The sequence below is a fragment of the Acomys minous genome (assembly GCF_964271855.1).
Source record: "Acomys minous genome assembly, chromosome: 19".
NCBI classification, from domain to species: domain Eukaryota; kingdom Metazoa; phylum Chordata; class Mammalia; order Rodentia; family Muridae; genus Acomys; species Acomys minous.
The window spans coordinates 42,174,252-42,201,893 of record NC_140499.1 but is presented as its reverse complement, the minus strand read 5'-3'; the positions used below and the strand labels follow the sequence as shown (position 1 = coordinate 42,201,893).

Below are 27,642 nucleotides of genomic sequence, written 5' to 3'. Positions count from 1 at the left end.
GTCAACTGCAACAGCGGCCTTTAACATAAAACATGCTTGAGGCACATACTAGAAAATGCTACCTGTGTCCATTTTGTACACAAGCATTTCTTAACAAGAGGCAGACAATATATGCAAGTAAAAATCAAATAACTGAAGAGGTACAGTAAGTGGAGGCCTTCCATATGAAAGACAACTATAAAACTGGAATTTTCAGCCTGAAAATAATACTGAAAGGCAACTTGTACAAAATGCAAAGGTGATTTCACAAATGACAGAATAATAGAACCAACAGAAACTCTAAGAATTCTATTTTGAAGAAGAAAATAAAAGGAAATAATTTTTAGAGTAGACGATTCTAACAAACTCTCTTCATCTCTTGTTATAATGATCCTATAAGAAAAAAAACCCTTTATTTTAACAGAAATCTGGAGGAGAAAAGGTAAGAGTCTAAAATGGTCATTTCCATACTTAAAAGTTAAAAAAGAAAAGTTAACTGTAATCCCCAGTAGTTAGTAAGGCAGGAGGACTATTCCAAGTTCAAGGCCAGCCTTGGCTACACAATAAGTTACATGGCAGAGATTTTTTTTTTCATGTCTATTGCCCGTGAATAAAACATTCATTTCAAGTATTAAAGAGACATAAAGAACTACTGAATTTACCATTATTAGGAAAACTCAACTTAATACATAATTACAAAAGTACTATTTGCACTGTTGTAGTTGTAGGCTAATAGTACCCACAAGATAAACATACCTATGAAACTAGATCTCCATCTCCACACACACAAAAAAAAGAAAAAAAGAAAGTACTGCAACAAAATGTCATCAAATATTGAGTACCATTTACTGAACAGAACAAATGTGAAGATCTTTTAAGAACACTGGCTGCTTTTACAGAGAGCCCAGTTTGAATTGGCAACACCCATATGGTAATTGACAACCATCTGTAACTATAGTTCAAGAGGATCCAGCATCCACTTCTGGTCTCTATGTGAACCAGGCATGCAGGTGGTATGCAGACAAGCAATCAGACAACACACACACACACAAACTACAATTTTAAAAATCTTTACATGACAGAAACTAGAATTAGGCAACTACAAAGATTTATGGAGCCATTCACTGATCTCTCTTCTTCACACTTGTATATCTAGAAAAAATGATATGGCGAGACTGGCTAGTAACATCTGATCTGGAAAGGAAACAAATCCACATAGAATTTGCTCAGCCGTTTTTATCACTCTGCTACAAATGAGGCACAATTCACAGACATTGGGAAGTACAGCTAACAGGGCTGAGAGTGTAGCTCAGCAGTAAATCATACCCTTAGTATGAAAGCCTCAGTACTCAACTCAAAAAGTCAGAGGCAGGGACAGCAGCTATTACCAAAACTAAAATCTGGATAAACAACAGTCAGTTTTAAGCTTTCTATATCAATGGAAAAAGTCATGAAAAATCAAAATGGACAACTCATCCAGCTCAGTGGTTTGGGGCTATGGTCCACCTCTGCACAGAAGTCAAACTTAACTAAAACCAGAGAAGTAAACCCTAACTTAGCTTAGTGTCAAAGGGCCTAGTCAATCAACTCAGGGGTTTCCAGACAGGACTGCTAAGGGCCCAGATGTAGCCTGCGTGGAAATCTGGGCCCTCATCATAGCTGGACACAAGTGCTGTGATATGAGTCAGCTACTGGGGAACTAGAATGATAGCACTGTTTAAAAGCTGAAAAGAAAATATTGGTGTAAAGTTATCTACTCTGTCACTAGAGAACCTAATTCTCTCGCCTATATAGGAATTTGAACGCAGCAACACGGCTACTCTGTCAAGGGATCACATGCAAAGGCCTAGGTCTGTGCAATCCTCTTGGATAAGACACACCCTTAGTACACACCTTTAATCCCTCTGTCTGGAATACAGACTTGCCTTTAGTACGTACCCTTCCAAACAATGAGAAATAGACTAAGTGACAAATCAGAGAAAGATTTAAACAGAATGAGCCAAAGATAGGCTACGCCCAACTCTCACAAGAGCAGACATGAAAGAGAAGCTACTTAAGAGCAGCACAAAGAGAGTTCAACACACGCAAGAGAAGGACAGTAGAGTTTGGCTAGTGCAGTACAGGAAGAGAGTACAGTACTGTAATACCGGAGCTTGCATGTAGTCAGTACAGTACAGTTTGGTGCAATGCAGTTCCTGGAGTTCAGAGTCAGTTTTTCAAAGGAGAGCAATTCAGTGAGAAGTCAGAAGAAGCCAATTTGAAACAATCATCTTGGAAAAGAGTTTTGGGCCAGAACCGCTGAGTTGAACCAGCCATCCAGAGTTAAGAAGGACTAGAAAGGTTGAATTTATTCAGCAGTAAGTATTGGAGGCAAAAAACACTCTATGCCTAGGTTAGCAGACAGAGGCTGGAAACTGAAGCCTTCAAGGTTCGGGTTTGCAGAAGATTAGATCGTATGGAGACTAGAAACATCCATGCCTAGGCATAGGAATAGTTAGATACAAATGTTCTGGGCTCAGCCCCAGCCACGTATTCATAAAGCTTAGGTACTACTCTCTTCTCATCCCATCATCTGAGGAAATAAATACAGCATTTACACTTGCCAACTATGAATCTGAATAGTTCGTGAAAATGAGGCAAATTAATTTGACCAAATCAACAACTTTTTTGTTTTTATGACATAATACTGGGGCAGAAGACATGGCTTACTGGATAAGAGGACTTGCTGTGCAAGCATGAGCACCTGAGTTCCAATGCCAGCACCACATAAAGAGGTGGAGCGGTCACATGTATACCCACAGTCTCGGGCTGTGGCAGGGCAGAGTAAAGGATTTCTGTGCTTGCTGACTGCCAGGTTTCAGTGAAAGGCACTAAGGGAATAAGGCAGAGAGGGACGGCAGCACCTCTGACTTCCCCACTGGTATGTTAGCATACACATGTGTATACATCACACGTGTACCACAGTTACACTCATACACACTGCATACATCACAGTTTACCACAGTTACACTCATACACACTGCATACATCACAGTTTACCACACACTCATGCACACACTGTATACATCACACAAGTACCACACTTACACTCATACTCAAACTGTATACATCACACAAGTACCACACTTAACCCTCATACACACACTATATGCATCACACAAGTACCACACTTACATTCAGCACACACTGTATATATCACACATGTACAACACACATTCAATATATACTGTATACATCACACAAGTACAACACTTACACTCTGTATTACACACTGTATAATCCACATATACCACACTTAACACACAATCTAAAAACTGATTTTTAAATGGATAGTGTTCATTTATTTTATGAGCTCAACACTACAGATCTATATAAAATCTCTGACTCAAAGCAAGGTATGATGACACACATGTAATCTGCCGCAGGAGGCGGAGGAAGAAAGATACAAAGTCTGAGGCCAGCCTTTGCAACATAGCAAGGTCCTGCTATACTGCTCATAAAAACAGTATCTTAAATCCTGGAAGATTTCAGAATTAATATCTAACAGTTTACCTCTTGTCCAATTTGGATGTTTAGAATATGCCAGAAAGTCCTAATTAAAGCAGCATGATAGGGAAGGAGGTGGAGTAAAGAGAGAGGAGCCTTCTTTATAATGGAACTCATTAATTCCATAGGATTAATAATTAAAACTCCATCTGTTTTGAATGTCAGTGCAAAACTGCTTCTGGATCTGGTGAAGGAAATGTTAATAAAACACTGCTAGACCCATCAGCTGAGCTTTTTCTTTATTTTGAGCAAATTTTATAAACATGTTCTAGCTAAAGTAAATCAGAGAACAATAGAAATACCCTTTTTATTTAAAAGTATATCTATGGACACAGGATGGATTTTTAAAACTCGAGTTGACAACTCCTGTACTGAATGCACACAGCTCTCTTTCAGGATGCCTATTCAGAAACAAGGCTTCTCAGCTTTCACCTCTAGGTCTCTCTCATGGCCTTTAATAACATGACACTGCGTGACCTTCACTCACAAAAAACAAAACAAACCAAAACCCTAGATATAAAAAGAAAAGGGAAAAGAAATTCACTGTTGGTAAAGAGCAGGTATAAAATCATCACCACACAACTGAAGAGTGCACTCAGCTACAACTATTTGGCATCTTAGCACTGACCTCTCCAGTCTCAGCCTCCTGCCCTTAAACAGACATGGAACACATAATGGTCTTTTGTCAGCAATGAACTGTATATACAAGATAACACAATAAGATTATAACAAACTTGAAGCCAGGCTCAGTGGCACATGCTTGCAATCCCAGCACTCAGGGAGGAGGAGTCAAGTAGATCTCTGTTAGTTCGAGGCCAACCTGGTCTACAAAGTGAGTCCAGGACAGGTAAGACTATACAGAGAAACCCTGTCTCAAAACAACAACAACAACCACCACCTACTCCTTATAACAAAAACTGAATGCAGGATTATAACAAAGCTGAAAAATTACTATCATAGCCATTCTAATTTCATAGTTCAATGTGTTACAAATGCTGGTGGGCTGTTCATCCAGTAGAAAAATACGTAATATGAAAATATGGAATATGTAAAGTGCATAACACTGATAATAACAACCATGTTTAACTTTATGTGCTTATTAAGTTATTTGCTATATTAAGCTAAATATACTTCTAATTATTTAAAAAAGGTTTCTTGACTGACCTATACCACCTAGGTTTGTGAAAGTACAATCTATGGTGTCCATACAAAAATTTGTCTAAAGATACATTTCTCAAAATTTTATCCTGTCATTAAATGACTCATGCCTCTAAATTAAAAGAGCCTTCCAACCTAAAATCTGAGTATCCAAACTCAGGGTCCTATAGTCACGTTTGAAAATTATAAACTGAGTCCAACAAAAACTTGCATATGAACTGTTCATTATATACAAATGTATAAAACCATAAGCCATGTAACTCAATGCACACCCAAGTGCCATAGGGATATAAAACACAAGAATTTTTTAGAGTTTCGTTTTATTTAAATTTTAACTTAAAGCTGACTGTGCGGAAATAAAGAGATGACGCATCAGTTAAGAGCATGAGCTATTCATCCTCTGGAGCTGGGCTCTGTTCCCAGCTCCCATGTAAGGGGCCTCACAATCATTGCTAGTTCTAGCTCCAAGGGATCTGACATCTTCCTCTGGCCTCAGTGGGAGCTCATATACATATGACACACACTCATATAACACAGACATGAATAAATCTTAAATAAAAGAGGTTATGGCTTAAATACATTGGTCCTGTAGGGAATAATAAAATGAAATCTCCATTATTAAAAAAAGCTGATTGTAATGGTTAGTGATAACTGTAAACATGATGAGATCTAGACTCAGCTGGGAGGACTCTAAGAACATCTGAGGGATAATTACTGTGGGCAGCACCATTTCTCCAAGTAGGAGATCTGGGACTGTATAATGGAGCCAGCTGACCACGGCATGCACTGCTCTTTGCTCTTGACTGTGGGTGTGGTGTGCCCAGCTGTTTCAGGCTCCTGCTGCCTTGACTTCCCCACCATGATAGACTGTGGCCCTGAGCTGGGAGCAATGAATCCTGTCTCCTTTAAGTAGCTTTTCTCAGTTCTCTTATCACAGAAATAGGAAAGAAACTAAGACAACACTAAGAAGGCAATGTCAGTGCAAATAACTGTTCAGAGGATGGCTTAGCTGAAGCACCACTCTTTTAAGAATAGGAGGCTGAAGCAGGAGGATCACAAGACCATCAGCCTAAGATATACATGGAGACCATGTCTCAAAAACTAAGCAGGGAACAAAGGGACAGAGAAAGAGAAGGAGGAATGTAGGATGTAAGTAGTGGCTGGAGAGGTGGCTCAGTCAGTGAAGTGTTTACAGTGCAAGCATAAAGGCCTGAGATCATTTCACCCACATAAAATCCAGGCACAGCAATACACAACTACAGTCGCATCCCCGGAGCTTTCTAGCCAGCCAGCCTAGCCAAACTGGTAACCTCCAGGTTCAGGAGAGACCCTATCTCAAACAGTAAGACGAGAGTAATTGAGGAAGATGTCTGACACACATATCTATGTGTATATACACAAATATTTGCACATGCACACATGAACATGAACATACATATACATCATAAACAAAAGAAGAATGTAAGTGGAGGGGAATAAATTTTGAGCAGGAATGACACCACATTCAGGGACCGTTGAGACAGACAAAAGAACTGTTAAAACAATGACATGTTATGACTCCTAGGTGTGGAAAGATGTGGTTGAAAAGTAAAGGAGGAGACATATCACAAAGGGACACTGCCCTTACATTTTGTATTGTTTTCTAAACTATTAAAGGAGAAACTCCAGAAAACAACAAATAAGAAATGAATAATTTGGAAATGACTGGTTTTAGTGTCTTAAATATTCATTAAAAACAAACAAGCAAGCAAACCAATCTGGACTTCAAAAAAAACAATCTGGGAGGGCCAGGGAGGTAGAGTGCTCGCCTTAACATGCACAGGGTCCTAGGTGCAATGTTAGACCAAAGAAGGAAGAGAAAAAGAACCTGTTATACTGAATAGCAGAGTTAAGAATAGATATGTTAGGAAGGAGCAGTGGGGCACAGCTTTAGCCCCAGCACTCAGGAGGCAGAGTCAATGCAAGCTCTTACTTTAATACTCTGCTCTATACAGCAAGTTTCAGGCCTGCCAGGGCTACACAGTGAGAACTTGTCTAACAAACAAACAAGTGTTGTTTACCTGGATTTTCAAATATTGAGAGTGATAAACTCTGAAATTATTTTTTATTAAATTAGTCTTTAAAAATTAAAGAATATTATTCACACTATTATCAGAATCTTTATGGCTAGAAAAACATTGTCAATAAACCCATAAATTCATCACTAATGATTCAGGTTACCTGAATATTTCATAATGCCTCATTTCAAATACTTTCCATACCAAACAAAAATTGAGTGATAAAGTATTAAAGAGTTTCAGAAGAAAAAAAAAGCACTGAATATAAAATTGAAATATTATAGCTACAATTATTTAGCAACTATGTATCTCTCTGTATCCCACAAAGAAATGATTAAAGGTTAACTAAATGCCCTTCAAAGAATTGTTTATTCTGCCTATATTATTTACAGAACAATCCCAGGAGGAGAGCAAAGAAAGTTCTTCTGTTTACACTATGTCAAAGACAAAAGTCAGGCTAATCAGATCCCCATGACTTCCCTGACATCACCTAACATTTCAGTGACCGTTCAGTAAAGACAACTCAACAGTACAGTTTTGGTCCTTAGGCAACACCTCCATCAACAATCTACTTCCTGCCCAAAATGACCATCTAAGAAAATTCTGGAAATGATACAATGAAGATTTCTCACTTGAAGGAAGTAACAACATAATTTTATGAGTGAAAATGGAGTGACAGTAAGCTATTTACCTTCATAATTTATCAATAATACTACAGATTTGTCTATTTACCCTCATAATTAATTTATCAATGAATACTATAGATTTATCTATTAACCCTCATAATTTATCAATGAATCTACAGATTTGTCTATACACCCTCATAATTTACCAGTGAATACTACAGAATTGTGAAATCAACATGTAATGATAATTGCTCTTTAATATAATCTTTAAAAAGTTTTCATTTCACAGGAGTTAGAGCATTATAAACATGTGGTTTACATATACTATAGTTATAAAAATAATGCTAAAACTATTTTTAAAAATAAGTAATTATTCAAGAGTCTTCAGTAAGAAATTTAACACTCTTCCCACATACATTTTCACATATTTATCCCTACCATTCTGGAAAGTATTATGCTCTAATAAGAAGTATCCTAATCTTCACCCAGCAATATTTTCAGGCTGATAATATTATTCTCATTTCCTTGAATAATATCCATACTCAAGGCCCATCTTCTTTCTCATATTCAATATCATGCATGCTTGCATCAAGGTTCCTTTCTTCATATCCTGTCACAATATCAATCACTGCCTCCTGTCCACTCAATCCACTTTTGATTTATCAGCCGCCGTCTTTCTGGACTCCATAACTCGACCCAAACCATTTTAACAAGACATTGACAAATAGCACCCAGTATCACATCAACCTGTTCCACTTAGTAAACTAAGAAACAGTAACTGTGACATCTCTGCATAAGTATTCCATTCTATTCCCCAGACTGATGTATATTAATGAGGAGATGGTATTTGAAATGCTTCTTCCACATCAGCATCTAATATGATCAAATTAGGAAATGGGATGATTTATTAAATTTTGTAGAGCTGAAATATTTCTTTATATCGCTATATGTGTGGTTTCAGAAAGTGAGCTGTTACTTTCAATTTTTCTACTGAAGATGTGCCTGCATTTCACAGACGAATTATTGTCTTTAAAAAGATTGCAAGAAGGCAAAATGTTATTAAGCAAATGCTCAGTAAAACAAACTAAATCAGTTTTAAAATTCCTAATTTAATGTAAATCTTGGTTGTTTCACTGAAATTCAGTTTGTGATCTTATTAAGTCATATTTGCATCGTAGTGTCTTGCTGTAGGACAGTTTCAAATTTATAGCATTACCAAGCGGCTTCACTTCTTGACTTTTAAGATATGTCCTCAATAAAATAAAATAATTGCTCTCTAAGCACACATTTTTTTCTATTTTCAGATATAAGCAAAACAAAAGCCAATAGGTTAAAAAAGGATAAACCTGGGAAACCAACCATTTGTGTCATTTCTAAAATTTTCATGATTAGATGTTAAAATATTCTTATTTAAATGTTATTTTAAATTTAGTAACTATTCCAGGGGTACTTTAAACTATGAAAAGATCTAAGTGGATATTTAAATATACTCAAAATAAAAACTAAGCAGGAATGAGAAGAAATAAATATAAAAGTCCAATGTCGCTTAACTTCTCTCCTCACCTCATCTTCTATTTGCAGGTACATGCGCATCCCAGAGCTCAAGCTCTACTCATTTCAAAACCAAAGACCTCCCAAGAATAAAATGCACATTTTAGCCTTTGCCTATGCTGACATCAGCACATGATCTTAAACACTTGATAGTTCCTAAAAGGGCCTCTATGATATTTGTTCCTAGATATAGTAATGGGTTGTTTAAAAAATTCAAAAGAGGCTTTGACTTTATTCACTGATTGGGAAAATCAATAAAACTATGAAAGAAATATTATTACAAAAACAAGAAAAGATTATCCAATATAGAATTGTGATTTCTGGCTATTTACTTAGAGCTTATGTGAATAAAAATAATTTGTTTCATATGAAGTAGAATAATCTTACAATCTTAAAGGACCTAATCTAATTTTAAATTGAAAAAGGTACTGTTCAAATTAAGAAAAGACAATGATTATTCTGTTAATATGTAATCCAATCTTTCTATGTAATATTCCAAAACAGAATATAGACAAAATTGGATAATTGGAAATGCTGTCCTTTGTTCCTTAAAGACATAGGGAATATGAGAATTAGAACTTCTCTAAATTCTGCTAAAATACTAAAACCCAATGAAATAGAAGTAAATTCATTAATATAATAGGTAGGAAGAAGAAAAAGTATATAATATGTGTTATACAATATAAAATTAATTGTATGTCTACATATTGGTAAGTAATTGAAAATACTTCAATATTCTTTCTTATATTGATTTAGCTTATTATTTCATAATTTAAAAGGTATCATATATACTGAGAAAATGTATAAAACTGCAAATAGCACTACAACTACAATCTCCCATTTACAACACCTTTACAGCTTACAAATCACGGTTTGTGTATGTGTGTGTGTGTGTGTGTGTGTCTGTGTGTGTGTGTGTGTGTGTCTGTGTTAGTAATGGTAGTTAGTGATCATTTTTTAAGACAGCCTATTTAGCTTGGGCTGGCCTTGAACATGTGACCCTCCAGCCTTACCTTCCAGAAAGCTAAGATTATAGATATATGTCAATAAGCCCAGCTACAAAATGCTTTTGAAACATATCTTAAATAAATACACTTCCTGAAAATATGTTGCATTCTTCTCAATTAGTAAATATTTGTTATTTGTTCTGTTAACTCATATTACTAAGAAAATTTTCAGGACTTTCTCTAGTACATAGTAATCAATATTTTCCCTAATAACTTTTATACGCATAGTCTAGAGGATACATTTTTATTTCTTGCTCCTGTTTCATGGAGATGTGGGGTATACATGTTGGCATATGTGGACATATGGGAGGGTGACATGCATGTGGGGGCCAGCAGCTGATGCCAGGGTTCACTTTCCATCATTCTTTCTACCCTTTTCAGTAGTGCACAATCTGTCAGCCCAGAGCTCACCTAGTGTCTCTACCCAGCTGTTCAAGGGGAATCCCTCTATCTTCACTTCCAAAGGCAGCATATACCTCTAATAAAGAAAATGACGACTCATGCAGATAAGCTTAGGAACTGAATAATAGAAAATATCTGTCTGGGAGGTCCTAGTTTATGGTAAAATACATTTATTTAAATCCTGAAAGAACACAGACACATAATGTATCTTCTGAATATAATTCAATAAGTTGTATTACTAATGCAATTAATGTAGTAATAACACTGCTCTATCTCAATTAGGAAATCAAAGGAAAGTCAGGGCTGGTCAAATAGCTCAGAGGATAAATGTACTTGCTGCCACACTTGAAGACTTGAGTTCAGTCAACAGGTCCCATATGGTGGAAGAAGAGTACTGATTTCTGTATGTTATCTTAACACATACACACACACATACAATGAATAAATAAGATATAAATTTTAAATAAAAAAAGTTATAATTGAAGCAGAGGGTAATCTCACTACCCATGAGACTAAGACAAGAGCACTTCAAGAGTTTTACTTCAAGAGTTTGAGATCAGTCTGGGCAACAGGGAGACACAGCTTCCCAAAAACAAAGAAAATCAAGTAACTGTGTAACTAATCTGCAATAAATACAAATGACTACCACATCAGACAAATCATCAAGAGGTAAGATGAAAATACATTGGAAACTAAACTAAACTTTATTTCAACAGATGACTAACAAAAATCAGTATCAATTAATATTTTAAAATTTTTCTCAGCAAGTAAGATATATGGAAAAATTTTCTTCAGTCTTAAAAGGCAACCAGTAAAAACACAAAATAAGACTATAGTTAACACTGTATGTAAAGGTAAAAGAGTGGCTATTTCCCTAAGACAGAGAAAAGTTCAGGACTGCCCACCCTCACCAGTTCTCATCAACATGAATATATTACACATAGAAACGAGCCAAGAAAAGGAAATAAACAATTCAAACAGAAATAAAATCCTTACTTATCAGACAATAATACTGTTTTCAGAGAAAATCCTAAGGACACTTCAAGAAATCTAGTGGACCTAATAAAAGAGGCAAGAATATACATCATAAAATAAGTAGAAAGTACACAAAATATAAAATGCAAAAAGTATATAATATGTACTATAAAATATAAAAATTGTATGTCTACATATTGGTGAATAATTGAAAAGGTAAATTTGAAAATAGTTCAGTGTTCTTTTTTATACTGATTTGGTTTATTTCATAATTTTAAAAGTATCACATATACTGTAGAAAATGTATAAAATTGCAAATGAATAACAACTATAATCTCTTGCATTTCTTACAAGTTACTGTTAAAAATACATTTTGGAAATGAATTCTCCCCTATCTGAACTCCAATCCTATGCCAGAGATGGCCACTGTAACAGGCTTTGTAACATCTTGTTGCTGTTGTTCTTGTTACTTGTTTTGAGGCAAGGTCTCATGCAGGCCAAGTGGCCTCAAGTTCACCATGTAGTTGAGGTCAGCCTTTATTTCTTTTTATTCTTATCAATATATAAATTCATACATACACCTACACACATCCATATCCTTTTGTATTTGTTGTATTTTTGGTGTGCATTTTCTGAGGCAGTGTCTCTTACATCTCAGACAGGCCTCTGACTTCTTGCTACATAGCCAAGGATGATCTTGGACTCCTGATCCTCCTGCCTCCTCCTTGCAAGTGCTGGAATTATAGGCATATGCCACCACGCCCAGAATATATCGTTTAGTAAAGAGCAGATATAGTCAACATTCAACAGCATGAAAAACATGGAAATAAATACAATGAAATATGTGTGCTATACACTAATTGTGTGCTCCTGTGGTAGTTTGAGTGAGAATGGCCCCCATAGTCACAAAGATCTGAAGGCCTGGTCATCAGGTGCTGCACTGTTAGAAAGGATGAGGTGCGGCCTTGTTGAAGTAGCAGTGGTCTTGTTTGAGGATGTGTGTCACTGCGAGTGGGCTTTAAGGTTTCAAGGGCCCAAGCCAGGGCCAGTGTCTCTCTCTTCCTGCTGCCTGCAGATCCACATTAGAACTCTGAGCTCCTTCTCCAGCACTGTGTCTGCCTGCACACTGCCATGCTTCCCGCCATGGTGATAATGGGCTAAACCTCTGAAACTGTAAGCCAGCCCCAAGTAAATGCTTTCTTTCATAAGAGTTGCCGTCCGTGGTCATGGTGTCTCTTCACAGCAAGAGAACACCGAGAAAGACAGCTCCTAAAAACGTACGTGCTCAAACTCTAATCTTTCTTATAGCAGTATCTGGAGAGAGGGACTCTGGAAGCAATCAGCTCCAGAGAATGAGATCCTGACGATGGGATTATTGCCCTGAGAAGAAAGAGACAAGATAAAGACTGCTTCCTTTCTCAGTACTCTCCACTACAGGAAGAAAATCAAAGCAAGTAGATGGTCATCTGTGACCCACAAAAAGAGCCCTCATCAGAACAACCAACTATGAGAAATAAATTTATGTTGTTTAAGCCATTTGTTAGTTACCTGGTCAAAACAGCACTAAGTAAAATAACAAAAATATTTACTATGTTCCTCCAAGAAACTAAAGAAGTGAGTAGAGATGCATAATATGCTCACAGGCTGGAGACCCAATATACTACTGTGTCAGCTCTTCCCTGCTGCTGACTCCATGCACTGCACCCTCCCCAACTCCAGCACACTTGCTTGAAGAACTTGTCAAGCTGACTCCAAATGCAGATGGATATGCAAACAATAATGCCTAATTTACCATAATTGTCCGAAGCATAGCATGAAGGTCCTTGAGCCTACAGATCTCTAGAGAAACCAGGAATGTTAATCACACAGGTTTGTCTTTCCACTGTGAAGATGAAAAAACTGTTCTTCATCCAGAAAGCTGAGAACTGGAAGTGACTCACAGCCTGGTGATCTGCATCATCTGTTGGGCCAGGCCATAGCAAGCTCCTACAAGCAAGAATGGAGGTGGCTAGTAACCTAAATGACCCTTATAGCTAGGGGCTCCCCCAAGCTCCTACAACAGGGACCAGAGGTGGCTAATAGCCCAAATGACCTCCATACTATTTTTATGACCAAGACCAGGCCAGGCCCATCTTATTGGAAGAAATGGCATGTACCCTGAGTTGAGTTTCAATATAATTACACTTCCTTGTGCTATGGAGACTGTCATACACCGGGAGACCTTTTTCCAAATTATACAAGTCTTAAATACACTGGGGATAGACTGCCTGTTATTAGACTCCTTAAAGTCTGATCTGGGTTGACGAAGTCAATCTGCACGGAGTTTTCATTCTCATCTCTTTGTGCAATTCACTTCCCTTTATGACACCTGCAGGGACCCCCTCACATAATAATTCAAACTGTCTAAAACTGATATAAAAATAGAGCAATTGAACCAAACCAACCATGCAAAAATAGAATCTCACTCATACAGTCAATTAATTTTTTTAAGACATCAAGCTATTCAGTAAAAAAAGTGAAACTTAAGCTGGAGAAATAGCTTGGTGGTTAAAAACATTTGTTACTCTTACAGAGAATTTGGTTTCAGTTGCCAGCACCCACATAGAGGCTCACAACTATCTGTAACTCCAGTTCCAAGAGATCCAATGCCCTCTTCTGGCCCCCAAGGCACCAGTCACATACATGCACTCAGGTAAAACAAATAAAAAATAAAATATTAAAAAATATAATTAAAATTCTAGTAATATGGTATTAGACCTTAATATTAAAATAAATGAACCTAAACCTCTACCTCCTACCATCCACAAAAATTAGAAATATCATTAAGCAAACGTCAAGTGATTATTTCAGAGAAGATATACTTTAAAAATTCAAAAGCTAATGTCTACAAAGTTACATATTTACAATCTGAAAAAAAAAAAAACACCTCTCAACTGCAAAAGAAAAGATGGTAGTTCTGTAGGCAAAGCCTGGCACCTCACACACATAAGGTGACACTACCAATGACAGCAATATCATGAACTCCTTGATATACATGAAATAACAATCACCAGTTAACATTCTTACCAAAACCACATAACTCATTCTAATCATGAAAACAAAACAAAAAACCTCATACAACCCAAACTGAGGGAAAGTCTACAAAATAAAGAGTTGAATATTCTTTAGAAGGTATGAAACATTAGCAGGCTGAGGAATTGTCATAAACTAAGGCGAGATAACACCTAGCTGTAAAGTAGGACCCTGGATAGAATCCTGCAACTCAAAGAACACATTGCTGGAAACGTGTTTTAATTTAATTTAATGAGACTTAAATGACATGTATGGGCTAGTTGCTACATTGTTAATAACCTACTTCCTAACTATAGTAAGGTTATATAAAGGATATATGGAAATTTGGTGTGATTTTTTGCAACTTGTCGGTTAGTCTAATATTAGGGTTTTTTAATGACTATTTAAGAAGAGTAATAACCTGACAATGATTGACAGCAAGATGTCAGAGCCAAAAGTCCCAGGCCTCGGGCTGAACAGAGACACTGTCAGAACAGCAACATGCAAATCAAACTGCCATTAGAGAACTGGAGAGAAAGCTAAGTGGCAGCAAACCAGGCGTGTGAAAAGTGAGTACAGAAAGCTCTGAAACTGGCACAAGCCATTTCACTGCATCTGCCACTCCCCCAGCTAGCAAGCCTCAGCTCAGTGGCTCTAGAAAGCACCATAGTGGAGAAGAAACAATTAGACATACATTCAGGATTTGACCTTTATAGGGGATTACTCAAAAAGCAGGTAAACATTAATGGATCCAGCAGAGAGCCAGTAACAGCGGGATACAGTTATTTTAAATCACTCACTTAAACAGCAAGAATAAAACTGAATGAAGAAAATTTAAGGCATATATATTGTTAGCTGGATAAATATATGTACTTTGGGAGTTCTGGGGGAGGGGGAAAAAAGAAAGGATTAAAACTTTATTTGAACCCTGTCTCAAAAAACCAAAACCAAAACAAAACTTTATTTGAAAAAATAATGACTACATTTTTTTCTAAGTATAACAGAAAAAAAAGCATCTCAGAGAAGACAAAATTGCCAACTAAAAATACTAAAATACACAAACTGTGTTGTAAAAATAAAAGAGAAAATATTTCTCAAATAAACAAAAGCTGAAGTAGGTCTACCTTACAAGAAATACTAAAAGTGCTCTGCAAGTTCAAACAGGAAAATCATGGATGGCAACGTAAGAACATAGGGGGGAAAAGCTCAGTGGAAATGTAAATAGTCAAGCAGCATGATGCTACAAAACTATAGTGATACATAAATGTATTGTTGGTGTTTTATATTTTTGTATTTTGTTTTGTTTTCTTATTCTGGAAAATGAACCTAGGGCCTCTTGCATGCTAGACATATGCTCTACCACTGAGCTATATCCCCACATTTCATAAAGCACTTTTAGTTCTGGCAGAAAATTTCAATGACAAAAATCATAAAAACTAAAGCAAGTATAAAGCCACGTTGATACATATACAATACGTAAACTGTGATATCAAAAGCATAAGGCAGAGATAAGTGTTTACTGCTGTAGTTGGCAGCATTATCCTGGGAGAGCTGGGCCTAAAAAAGAGGTGGACTATGAGAATACAGCAGCCAAGCTTTATTCAAAGCATCAGGCAATTTCTACTCTGAGGGCTAAGAAGTATCTCGTGAAGCAGGCAGTGGTGGCGCATATCTTTGATGCCAGCACTCAGGAGGCAGAGGCAGGCAGATTTCTGTGTATTTGAAGCGAGTCTGATCTACAGAATGAGTTCCAGGACATCCAGAGCCACACAGAAAAACCCTGTCTCAAATATCCCCAACAAAACAACAACAACAAGTCACGTGCATAAGGTGTTCAATCCCAAAGACAAGCCACTCGTGGCAAAAACACATTTCTCAATAGAGGCACGTGAGTAACACAGCTGAAGTAAACTCACTCCTATCCCCTACACCTGGAAGGAACAGGAAAACACATTCTAAGAACAATTCTGTGTTTTGAAGAAACTGAGATCACAAGACACTTGTTTTGCTGGAGTTTTCTCATAAGCACTCAGAATTCTCACACCTCTATTCTTCAACAGCTAAGGCAATGTATGAGTAAAGTATTTGTATGCAACTAATGTTGCTTTGGCTTAAAATATTACATGATTTTCATAAACACTCCATAATAACTGCAAAGAACATGTTGTAATACAAGAATTACCACACAAAACTCTCGGGCACAATCCCAGTGAGCTATTGATTGTTTATTACAATGCCCCATCCCAAGACTGACTATGGCCAGCGACACAGTGGATTCACAAAACCAAGCTGTGATGTTGGTCTGCTTCCAAGGCAAGTTTTTTATTAAAAAAAAAAAAATACACACACACACACACACACACACACACACACACACACACCAGGTAACAACCAGGTAACCAGGGGAGAAGCAAGGCAGGAGGGCAGATGGGCTAAACACAAAAAGAATAGATTTTCTTCTGAGCACAATGTATCCAGGTAGCTAAGCAAAGCATTTGAAGCTGATTAGCTAGGATACTACTGGCTTGCGGACCTTCCAGTTCCCCACTGTCCTGGGAGAAGGGAACATAGCGGGGTACTGTGGTTTTGCTTAAGTAGAACATACATCATTAAATCAAGCAGAACGTTCAACAAGTATGGAATTGTAAGTGAAAGGCTGTTCAAGCATCGAGGCAGGTCTGAGAACCTGAGCTTAATTTCACTTTATGATCAAAATGGAGACTTAAAAACAAAAATGGCTTCTGTCATGTTAAAACCAAACGTAGGTGTTAACAGAGGAGCTAGAGTTTTAAGCAGGTTACAAGAAAAGGTGCCTATAGAAGATTCACAAATGGAAAAAAGAAAAAAGTAAAAGCAGACTAATACCAAAAATGGGCACAAAGAATGGTGACAAAAAACAAAAGAGGATCAAGATACAGTAAGACAAGAAAGAATTAACCAACTGGCAACAGTATTTTTTGTTTGTTTGTTTGTTTTGTTTTTCTGGACAGGGTTTCTCTGTGTAGCATTGGCTATCCTAGTCTTGCTTTGTAGACCAGGCTGACCTTGAACTCACAGTGATCCACCTGCCTCTGCCTCCTGAGTGCTAGGATTAAAGGCTTATGCCACCATGCCCAGTTGGGTTTTTGTTGTTGTTGTTGTTATTTATTTGTTTGTTTGTTTTAAAGAGACAGGGTCTCAAATAGTCCGCATTGACCCTGACCTCACTGCATAGCTCTGATCCTTCTGGCTCTACCTCTCAAGGGCTGGGATTACAAAGGTGTGCCCACAGATCTAAACACAGAATTGTCAACAGAGGAAACTCAAATGACTGAGAAACAAAGCAATGTTCAACAGCCTTAGCTGTCAGGGAAATGCAAATCAAAACTACGTTGAGATTTCGTCTCACACCTGTCAGAATGGCTAGGTTTAACAACAACAACAACAAAAAAGTGACAGCTTGTGTTGGCAAGAATGTGAAGTAAGAGGAACATTCCTCCATTCCTCCATTGCTGCTGGGAGTGCAAACTTGTACAGTCATTATGGCAATCAGTGTGATGGTTGCTCAGAAAGCTATAATCCATCTACCTCAAGATGTAGTTATTCCACTCTTGGCATATACCAAAAGAACACTTTACCCTATCACAAGGACACTTGCTCAATCATGTTCATTGCTACTCTATTCATAATATCCAGAAACTGGAAACAACCTAGATGTCCCTCAACAGAAGAATACAAAGAAAAAAAAGTGGTACATTTACTCAATGGAGTTATTACTTAACTGTTTAAAAAAAAAAGGCATCGTGAAATTTACGGGCAATTAGATAGAACTAGAAAAATTCATCCTGAATGAGGTAACCCATACCCAGAAAGATGAATATGATCAGTTCCTTATTCAGCCATCATCTGAGAAGCTTCCTCCTGCTACAGATGGGAAAAAATACAGAAACTCACAGTCAGACATTGCACAGAGAGAGAAACCTGACAACACACAGCTCTCAGTGGGATGTCTTCACCAAATCCCTCCCCTTAGAGCTTAGGGGACTCTGTAGAAGAGACAGAAAGAGTGTAAGCGCCAGAGGTGATGGAGTACACCAGGAGAACAAGGCCCTATGAATCAACTGGACAAAGCTCATGTGAACTCACAGAGGCTGAAGCAGTGTGCACAGGACTCGCATGGGTCTGCACCTGCTCCTTTGCCTATATAGTATAGCTTCTAGCTTAGTGTTTTTATGAGACTCCTGACTGTACAAACGAGTGGGTCTCTGATTCTTGTACCTTCTCTTGGGCTCTCTTCCTTTGGTTGCTTTGCCTTCTCCAACTTCAATGTGATGGTTTTGTATTATCTTGTTATATTTTACTCTGTTATATTTTGTCATTAGCTCTTAGAAGCCTGTTCTTTATTAAAGATGGACAGAAGGGGAGTGGACGTGGATGGGAGGGGAGGTGAACAGGAATTGGGAAGAGTAAAGAGAGGGATAAATATGACCAGGATATATTGTATGAGAAAAGAATCTTTTTTTGTTGTTTTATTTTTTTCAAGATAGAGTTTCTGGGTAGGCCTGGCTGTCTATTTCCAATAAAAAGGGGTGGAGAGGGGGAGGTGATCAACTTGAAAATGAAGGAGAGCCATGAGAAGGGAGATCACAGGCTTTGGGGGATGGGGGCTTATTACAGAATTTTAAATAAATTAAAATGGAACCTGTCTTAGTGTTCTATTGCCGTAAAGAGACACCATGACCATGGCAACTCTTATAAAGGAAAATATTAATTGGAGCTGGCTTACAGTTTAGAGGTTTAGTCTATTATCATCAAGTCAGGAAGCATGGCAGACATGGTGCTGGAAAAGAACAAGAAGAAGAAGAAGAAGAAGGAGCATTTTACATCGGGATCAGCAGAAGAGAGAGAGACACTAGGCCTGGTTTAAGCATCTAAAACCTCAAGCCCATCCTCCAACAAGGCCACACAAGTTCACCAAGGTCACACCTCCTAACAGTGCCTCTCCCTATGAGCATACAGGGCCATTTTCATTCACGCACTGCAGAACCAAACTGAATTCTAAATATGTATGTTTATAAGCACACAAGGCTACTCTAAGCCTTAACCACAGACACCTCTCTTTACACTGAACTGCAATGAACTCAGGTGACTCATAACTGCTCAAAATTCAAAGAATAAACACCAATCCTAAGGTCAGCTATAACAGGGTTTTTATACCACCCTCTAATGTTCAGGGAACATCACAAAAGAGGAAATAGGGAAGATGGAGAGCCTGAAGACTGGAAGGAAGGCTGTAAAACACTGTCTTCAGAGCATGACTCAGCACTACAACCATCTCACCTCCACTGTAGTTGCTTACACTGGCTTTACAAAGCTGTGCCTGTCTGCAGCCACTCACTGACTGGAAGGAGTTAATGACACTTTACCTGTCGGTGCCAAACTACCGACTACTAATAGATCCTAGGGAACAGCAGGAATTGTCTTCAGCTGTGTAAGCCTACCAGCTCCAGTAGATATTTCCAAACCCCTGGCCACAAACAAACAATCCTGGTTAAATTCAATGGGTCAAAAAACAAGAAGATGTGACTACGGAAAGGGACTTAGATTTGTAAAGAGGAGGGAAGGATGACAGACATAGAAAGAAGACAATAGAAGGCAGGAGTGAGAAGAAACAGAACGCATTATATACAAGTAGAAAATTGTCATAGAACAAATGTAATCAATAAAATAGAGAAATAAGCCTTAACTATAAAGACATACTGAACAAAGGAGGGGAACATAGTCAATATACATGGTAACCAAAAAAGAATAGAAGTGGCAAAACTTAGCCAGAGGGTGGTGGCGCACACCTTTAATCCCAGCAGTTGGGAGGCAGAGGCAGGTGGATCACTGTGAGTTCGAGGCCAGCCTGGTCTACAAAGCAAGTCCAGGACAGTCAAGGATACACAGAGAGACCCTGTCTCGAAAAACCAAAAAAAAAAAAAAGAAGTGGCAAAACTTAGATCAAACAATAAAACAACACAGACTATAAGCCAAAGACTGTCACAAGAGGAAAGGGTAATTATATAATAAGTTGGCCTATTCAGCAGAAAGGTAGACCAGTTTTAAGCATATATTCATTAAACATCAGAGCACCCAAATATATGAAACAAATATTTACATAGATGCCATGAAAAATATTAGGAACAATAATATTAGAGATTGTATTACATTTGCATTTGCTTATTGTGTGTGAATGTGTGTGGGCATGTACTCAACACTGTACACATGTGGAGGTCAGATGACAGCTGGATGGAGTTAGTTTTCTCCTTCTACCATGTGGGTCTCAGGGTCCCCAGGCCTGACAATAGACTTGACAGTTAACCTTTACAAGGTAAGCCATCTTAGCTTGACAGCCTGTCGGAGATTTTAATGCCTCATTTTCAATAAATATGTATGTATAAGTGTATGTGTGAAATAAACCATGATATATTTACCACTCAGCAATTAAAGAGAAACAAGTACTAATATAGAAGTAATAGCATTAAGCTAAGTAGAAGGTATATGTAAAATATTACTACTATACGATTACATTTACACAAAATTCTCCAATAAAATGTAATAAGAATCATACTATAAAATATTGTTCAGCAATGCAAAGACATGATTATCAACATATATAAAATAAATCTCAAAAATATTATGGTTAACTAGAAGCCTTCACAAAAACAAACATAGTTTATGACTACAGCTATGTGAAATCAATCTACTCAAAAAGAAGCCAAAACTGTGGTTTCAGTTCAGTGGCAAGCAGGAATTAAGAAAAGTTAGATGTGAACTATCAAGAAATGATAATGGCCTATTGATTTGAAAGGTATATGCCCTTGACAAGCTCACAAATGTATGCTTAGAATTGTATGCTGTAATATATATGGATTTCACCACAAAATAAAAATGTTTACAGTGGTTTTTTTTCCAAAAGAAAAAATTTGTAAAATATTGAACTCTGGGAATAGATACTAAGGGAATGTGCACAGATGTTTGAAACTATGGATTCAAACTTTAGAAAGAACTAATGGACAGAGAAGAAAATGAGTAGGTATGTGTTAAATAGAAAGTCAATGGAAATGTCTAGGTAGTGAATGAGTATTCAATATAAAATTATATAAATTTTTCTATAAACTTGAAATTTTTGCTATCTTGGGGGGCGGGAAGTCCACTGAATATAATTGAAGCAGTGATTTCAAGAAAATTTGTAGACTTAACTCTTCTTTTTTTGTTTTGTTTTGTTTTTTTCCATGACACCAGTTTCTCTGTATAGCCCTGGCTGTCCTGGAACTCACTTTGTAGAGCAGACTGGCCTCGAACTCACAGATCTATCTGCCTCTGCCTTCCCAGAACTAGGATAACAGCTGAACACCGCCACGCCTGGCCTGCCTTAAACACTTTTGTTTTGTTTTGTTTGATTTGGTTTGGTTTGGGGGTTTTTGTTTATTTTTTGTTTTGTTGTTGGTTTTTTGGAGTTTTGGTTTTTATTTGTTTGGTTGGTTGGTTTTTGGTCTTTTGGTTTTGGTTTGGTTTTGAGTCAGGGTTTCTCTGTGTAGCCTTGGCTGTCCTGGGCTCGCTTTGTATCCCAGGCTGGCCTCAAACTCAGAGATCTGCCTGCCTCTGCCTCCCCGAGTGCAGGCATGTGCCACCATGCCTGGCTGACCAAAACATTTTTATTAATAGAGGTGGCATATAAAAATATAAATAAATTCCCAGCTCAAAAGTGAAGAAACAAAAGTGCTGGAAAGATGGTTCAGTGGGTATCGGTGCATACTGGCAAGCCTGCACTCAGTGCCCAGAAGCCATAAAGTGAAATGAAGCAATCAGCTCCTATAAGTTGTTCTCTGACCTCTACACACACACACCACAGGGTGAACATGGCTACGCGTACAGACAGACACATCAATTTTTATTTAGAAAAATAAGTAAATAAAGTACCAAATAGGAAATAAGAACAAAAGCAATAATTAATAACATAAACTAGAATATAGGCAACAGTAACTAATCGAAGTCTACTTTTCATCTGCGTTTTCTTTGGAACACTGTCTGTGTAGCCTCAGCTGATCTCAAACTTGCTATAGCTGAAGATGAGTTTGAACTCCTGACCTTCCTGCCTCTGCCTCCTTTATGCTAGGACAATGTACTAATCATGCCTGGCGGTTTTCTCTTTTAAGTCTAGGTAACATGCCAGGTACTTTAAGTAAGAAAAAATGTTACAATAAGTAAGTTAATAAAGGACAAAAGGAAAATAAGCCCCCCCCCCAAATAAGAGAAAAGCCTGGAGTCATTAGAGGATACTTTGTAGCCTTCTAGGCATTTATTTTAACATCCACGTGAAATGGATGATGTCCTAGACAAAAAAAAAAAAAAAAAAATTTATCAAAAGTAAGTCATATGAATTAGAATATCCAAGCTATACAAATTCTGTTATAAAAACCAAAAGTTATCATATATGGCACTTGGGCCCAGAGGGTTTCATGAATCCACCAAAGCTTCAAAGAGAAGAGTCCCAGTAACCCAAAATTGTTCCTGGGCACTGAAAATGAAGAAATACTTCTAAGTTCTCTTTGTGAAAAAAGGGAAAACAATGGAGATACTAAATTTGATAAGGGCAATATAAAGAAGACAAATATCAGATATAAATATCAACATAAAAGTACAAAGTTTAAAAATCAGGGAATAGAATCTTATATCACACCAAGAAAATAACAAATCTAAATCAACTGAGGTTTACTCCAGAAATGCAACATTGGTTTGTCAAAAGACTGGGGGGGGGGGGGACATCATTTCTACACAGGATGAAAACGCTTCAAGAAAATCAACACATAGCACCCATTTCTGGTGGGGAAAAGCGGGGGATGAGCACTCTCTTAAAACAGCAAAATAAACATGCTATAAGCCTAGAAAAATATAAGACTCTTCTTCAATAAAGAAACAGAAAAAAAATGTATATATCATTTCCAATGCTGTTCAACATTATCCGTGAAGTTAAAAGCAATACAATTAGATAACAGAAAAAAAGTAAAAGAATGAGAATTAGAAAAGCAAACCTACTTCTCTTTGTAGTTAAGCCTTGGAGACGCACATGTGAACTAGAACAATGAAAGAACTGAGCAGCGCAGACTACAAGAGTAACATGAGTTCCATGGGCTTCAGACATAAACTAACAAGCAGTTAACTTGCTATGCACAGAGAAGCCCATGCACAACAGCAGTAAGAAGTTAAACTATGTCGGGACAAATTTACCACGAAATAAACAAAAAGTTGTATGACGAAAACAGTCCTTATGATAATTAAGTAAAACCTAGACTGTGCTCTAAAATAGAACTTAGCATGATGAGAAAGGTGTCAACTGCCCTTAGCTTGTAAATTTGATGAAATCTGACTAAAAATAACACCAAACTTTTATAATAGTAGAAATAGGTGAGTTAATAGCAAATTTATATTCATATGAAACATAACCAGGTAATCACTGGAAAAGAACAGGTAAAAGAAAAGGAAGACTATCCCAACTCAAAATTAGAATTATGCTTTAAAGTCTCTATGACTGCAAGTATGATACCTAGGGCAGGATAGTTATAACCAAGAAACCAGCCATGCAGTTTAATTTAAACTGAGATCACAATTCTCATAGTTGTCAAATCAGAAACTATATGTGATGTTCAAAAAAGGAAGCGTTAAATTTGACCTGGAGAGAAAAGATAGAAATCATTAAAAAAATAGAGAGAAAATTAAGAGTTATATAAAACTGAACATTAAAGAGCAGAAAGTATTTTCAAAGTAGAGATGATGAAAAATTTCTAAAAACTAGAAAAAATATATGCAAAAAATAACCTTGAAAACTCTAGGGCATGTATAAAAACAACAGTGTATTATACAGAGGAGTTTATACACAGAATGAATAAGAGGCAGAGGGGGTCAACGTCAAATAACAGAATCCAGAAAAGCTAAGCATTTAAAATTTACTGCAGTCAAGCTTCGTATGCAGAGAGGCTTATGCACTTCATTCCCATTATGCTAACTTGAATGCCCAGTTAGAGCCAAATACCATAGAGAGCTAAGCAGAGACAAGAAGCAGCCTTGAAAAGCACTATTCCCTACACTAGCCTTTACGCAAAGCTGGACAATGCAGGAGCGGTGCGTCCCATATTAGTCTGCTCAGGTTGCCACAGAAAAGTACCACAGTATAAACATAAAATGTAGGCTTGGGTTTTTCATACTATTAAGTTTAAGACTGAAGTGCCACATAGTTTAGCTCCTGTGAGAACTCATCTCTGTCTTGAAAATGGCAGCCTTTTCACTGGGCCCTCTCATGACACCCTCTGAGTGCAAATGGAAAGCTCTCTCTTCCTTTTTAAGATTTATGTTTTTATCTTTATTTACGTGTATGTGTCTGTGTGTGTATATGCCACATATGTGTAGGTATCTCAGTTCTGGGGTTACAGGTAGTAGTGAGCTACACTTTTAACTGCTGAGCCATCTCTCCAGCCCCTCACTTCCTCTTCTTATAGAGCCATCAGCATTATCAGATTAGGGACCCCCAAAATAACCTCATTTAACCTTCATTGCTTCTATAAAAGCCTTATCTACAAACAGACATAACCAGGGTAGAAGCTTTAACACATTTTGGAAAGACATAAATAAAGTTCCATCCATAGCACAGCATGTTAGTTCTAAACCTAGAGAGTCTGCAACTCCTGTGCTTCCCTCTTCAAATGCTTCCACCAGCATCCAGAGAATGAGAAGCCACAGCCAGAAATAAATACAAACTGTACAAGTGAGGTTACACTGGACCATCCAGCGCCTACAAAGCCATCAGATAATGACGACTGCCTGAGCAGTCTCCAATGACAAAAGCTCAATTGTAGTACTCAAGGCTGTGAGGCCCTGGGTGGGGCGTCCGCCACACAGCAGTAGGCACTAAGATGCATACCTTCTGGCTCTGCTTTTTGACCGAGACCTTTGAACTCTATAGGATTTTCCTCGGCCCCTGGAACGACTGCGACTTCTTTTCCTTCTGGAGCCGTAAGAGGAGCTGCTGCTTGACCTGTGCCTGCGCCTGAAACAAACCATAATCAAGCATCACTGCCATGAAAAGTTTTGGTTGTGAGCACTGAGGAGAAATCCAAGCCTCATTCTTGTGTTCCACTCTTTCCTCAAAGGAGGCAGGATAAATAAAACACTACTGACCTCCAGTAGGCAGAGATGACCTGCAGTTGGACTGGGTCCTATTTAAGGCATCATGGCTCACAGTAGTATCTGATCTTTCCAAATATCATCAGATAATGCAAGAACTACACCACTTTCTATCTGCTTGCCTACATATAGACAAGGGATGAAGACACTGGGCCTGACTAGAAGAAAAACAACAACAACAAAAACAACTCTGGGTTGGGATTTAAGTACATAACTACTAAAAGAAAACTGTTTTATCCAACAAAATTAAATATACAAAACCAAGAGTTAAGAACTGAACTCTCACTACTGTATACATAAAAATCATGAGCATTAACCTTCTCTCATAAGAATGTGAGCGAGGCTGACGGTCTCTAGACCAGGACCGTGACTCAGACCTTGGCCTCCTCCCTCCCTTCTTGCGGCTGTACATCCTGCTATCCGAAGAGCTGCTTGAAGATGACCGTCTCCGGTGTTTCTTTTTTCTCTTGCTTCTACTTTCTTCTTCTGTGTCTGAAGACCGGCGTCCCATTTCTATAAGAGTTCAGTAAAAAAAATTCCAAACTTACTAACACAATAATGAAATTCAAGACACAAAATTTTAAACCTTTTAAGAAAGAAAATTAACTAAGTTGGCTGTGAACTCCTGGATCCAACTGATTTTTCTCCCAAGCCTCTGGAGTAGTTGGAACTGCTGGCACATACCACTGTACCAAGCTACATTTAAAACCTTACAAAGTAAAACATGCTTAGCTTTTTAAACTAGCCAAATGAAATAGCTTTAACACTATCTTCTATCATATCAATGTCTTTTTTACACATTCTGACCAACTTAAAATTTGCACCAATCCTAAAAAAAATTCATTATATCAGTTTTCTGACATTTCAAGTTGTTCTTATCATTAACTGTCTGACACTGTTTAGTAATTAACCATTACTAAGTGATAACTAGTAATAATTAGTCTTCCATTTTTAAGGATGGATTTATTTGTTTGTTTATTTATTATGTATACAACATTCTTCCTGAATGTATGCCTGCAGGCCAGAAGAGGGCAGTAGATCTCATTATAGATGGTTGTGAGCCAACATGTGGTTGTTGGGAACTGAACTCAGGACCTCTAGAAGAGCACATAATGCTCTTAACCTCTGAGCCATCTCTGCAGACCCTAGTCCTCCATTTTTACACTCCCTAAAGATGATAGATACTTTAGAGTCATATTTTTCAAGATGAGTTCTAAATATTTAAAGTTTTTCTGAAATTTTATTTTTATTTTATATGTATAAATTTTGCCTGAATGTGTTTGTTCACCTCATGAATGCAGTGCCCATAGGGGCCAAAGATGGTAACAGATTCCCTGGAACCAGAGTTATAAATGGCTGTGAACTGTCACGTAGGTGCTGGGAATTGAACCCAGGTCCACTGGAAAAGTTGTGTTCTTCACTGCTGAGCCATATCTACAGACCCTTAGTGCTAAATATGTAAAAGGAAAGACCTCATCAGTCATTATGGAAATCTGAGTGAAACAATGCACTATTATTTCACCTGTGAAACTAAGGGAAGTAATGTTAACTGAACTACCAAACTTGATGGTTACTGGGCAGACAATCAGCTCTTTACACAGCTAGCTTGGTATGAGTTTTACAGAAATCATTCACCAATTTAATTAAAAAAATAAAAAGAATGCTGATGCTTTTTTGACAGTGCAATCCTACTTCTAGAAATATATGTAAAATTTTTATGAGGAAAAGATAAATGCATGGGCTTGATATGTAGCTTAGTTGGAAAACTGCTTGCCTACATGCAAGAAGCAGTAGGTTCTCCAGCACCAAACAAACTCAGCGTGTTGGTGCATGCCAATAATCCCAGCACTTGGGAGGGTGAAGCAAGAGAGTAAGAAGCTTAAGGTCCTCCTCAGCTACACAAAGACATAAGCATTGAAGGCTAGGTGGCCTGGGATACGTGATCCTCCCTTAGAAAAAAAGGAAGAAAAGATAAATTCATGAAAGTTTTATTACAGCATTACTGCTATTATCATTATTTATAATTACTATTATTATATTATATCTATGAAGAAACTATAAGAAAATACATACATAGAAATAAAAAAT

General features: G+C 37.5%; 1 protein-coding gene across 3 annotated transcripts in view; it reads right to left on the bottom strand.

Moving 5' to 3' along the window:
- Positions 1 to 27,642, bottom strand: part of RSRC1 (arginine and serine rich coiled-coil 1) — a 299,338-nt gene that overhangs the window by 259,730 nt on the left and 11,966 nt on the right. For 2 of the 3 annotated variants that reach the window (XM_084768531.1, XM_084768529.1), the window contains exons 2-3: positions 25,872 to 26,067; positions 25,292 to 25,417 (exon numbers count right to left, since the gene is read on the bottom strand). In XM_084768531.1, coding sequence (XP_084624657.1) covers positions 25,292 to 25,417; positions 25,872 to 26,065 — 320 coding nt within the window. In that variant the 5' untranslated portion in view covers positions 26,066 to 26,067. The remainder of the gene's footprint in view (positions 1 to 25,291; positions 25,418 to 25,871; positions 26,068 to 27,642) is intronic. The other variant, XM_084768530.1, reaches the window with a different exon arrangement.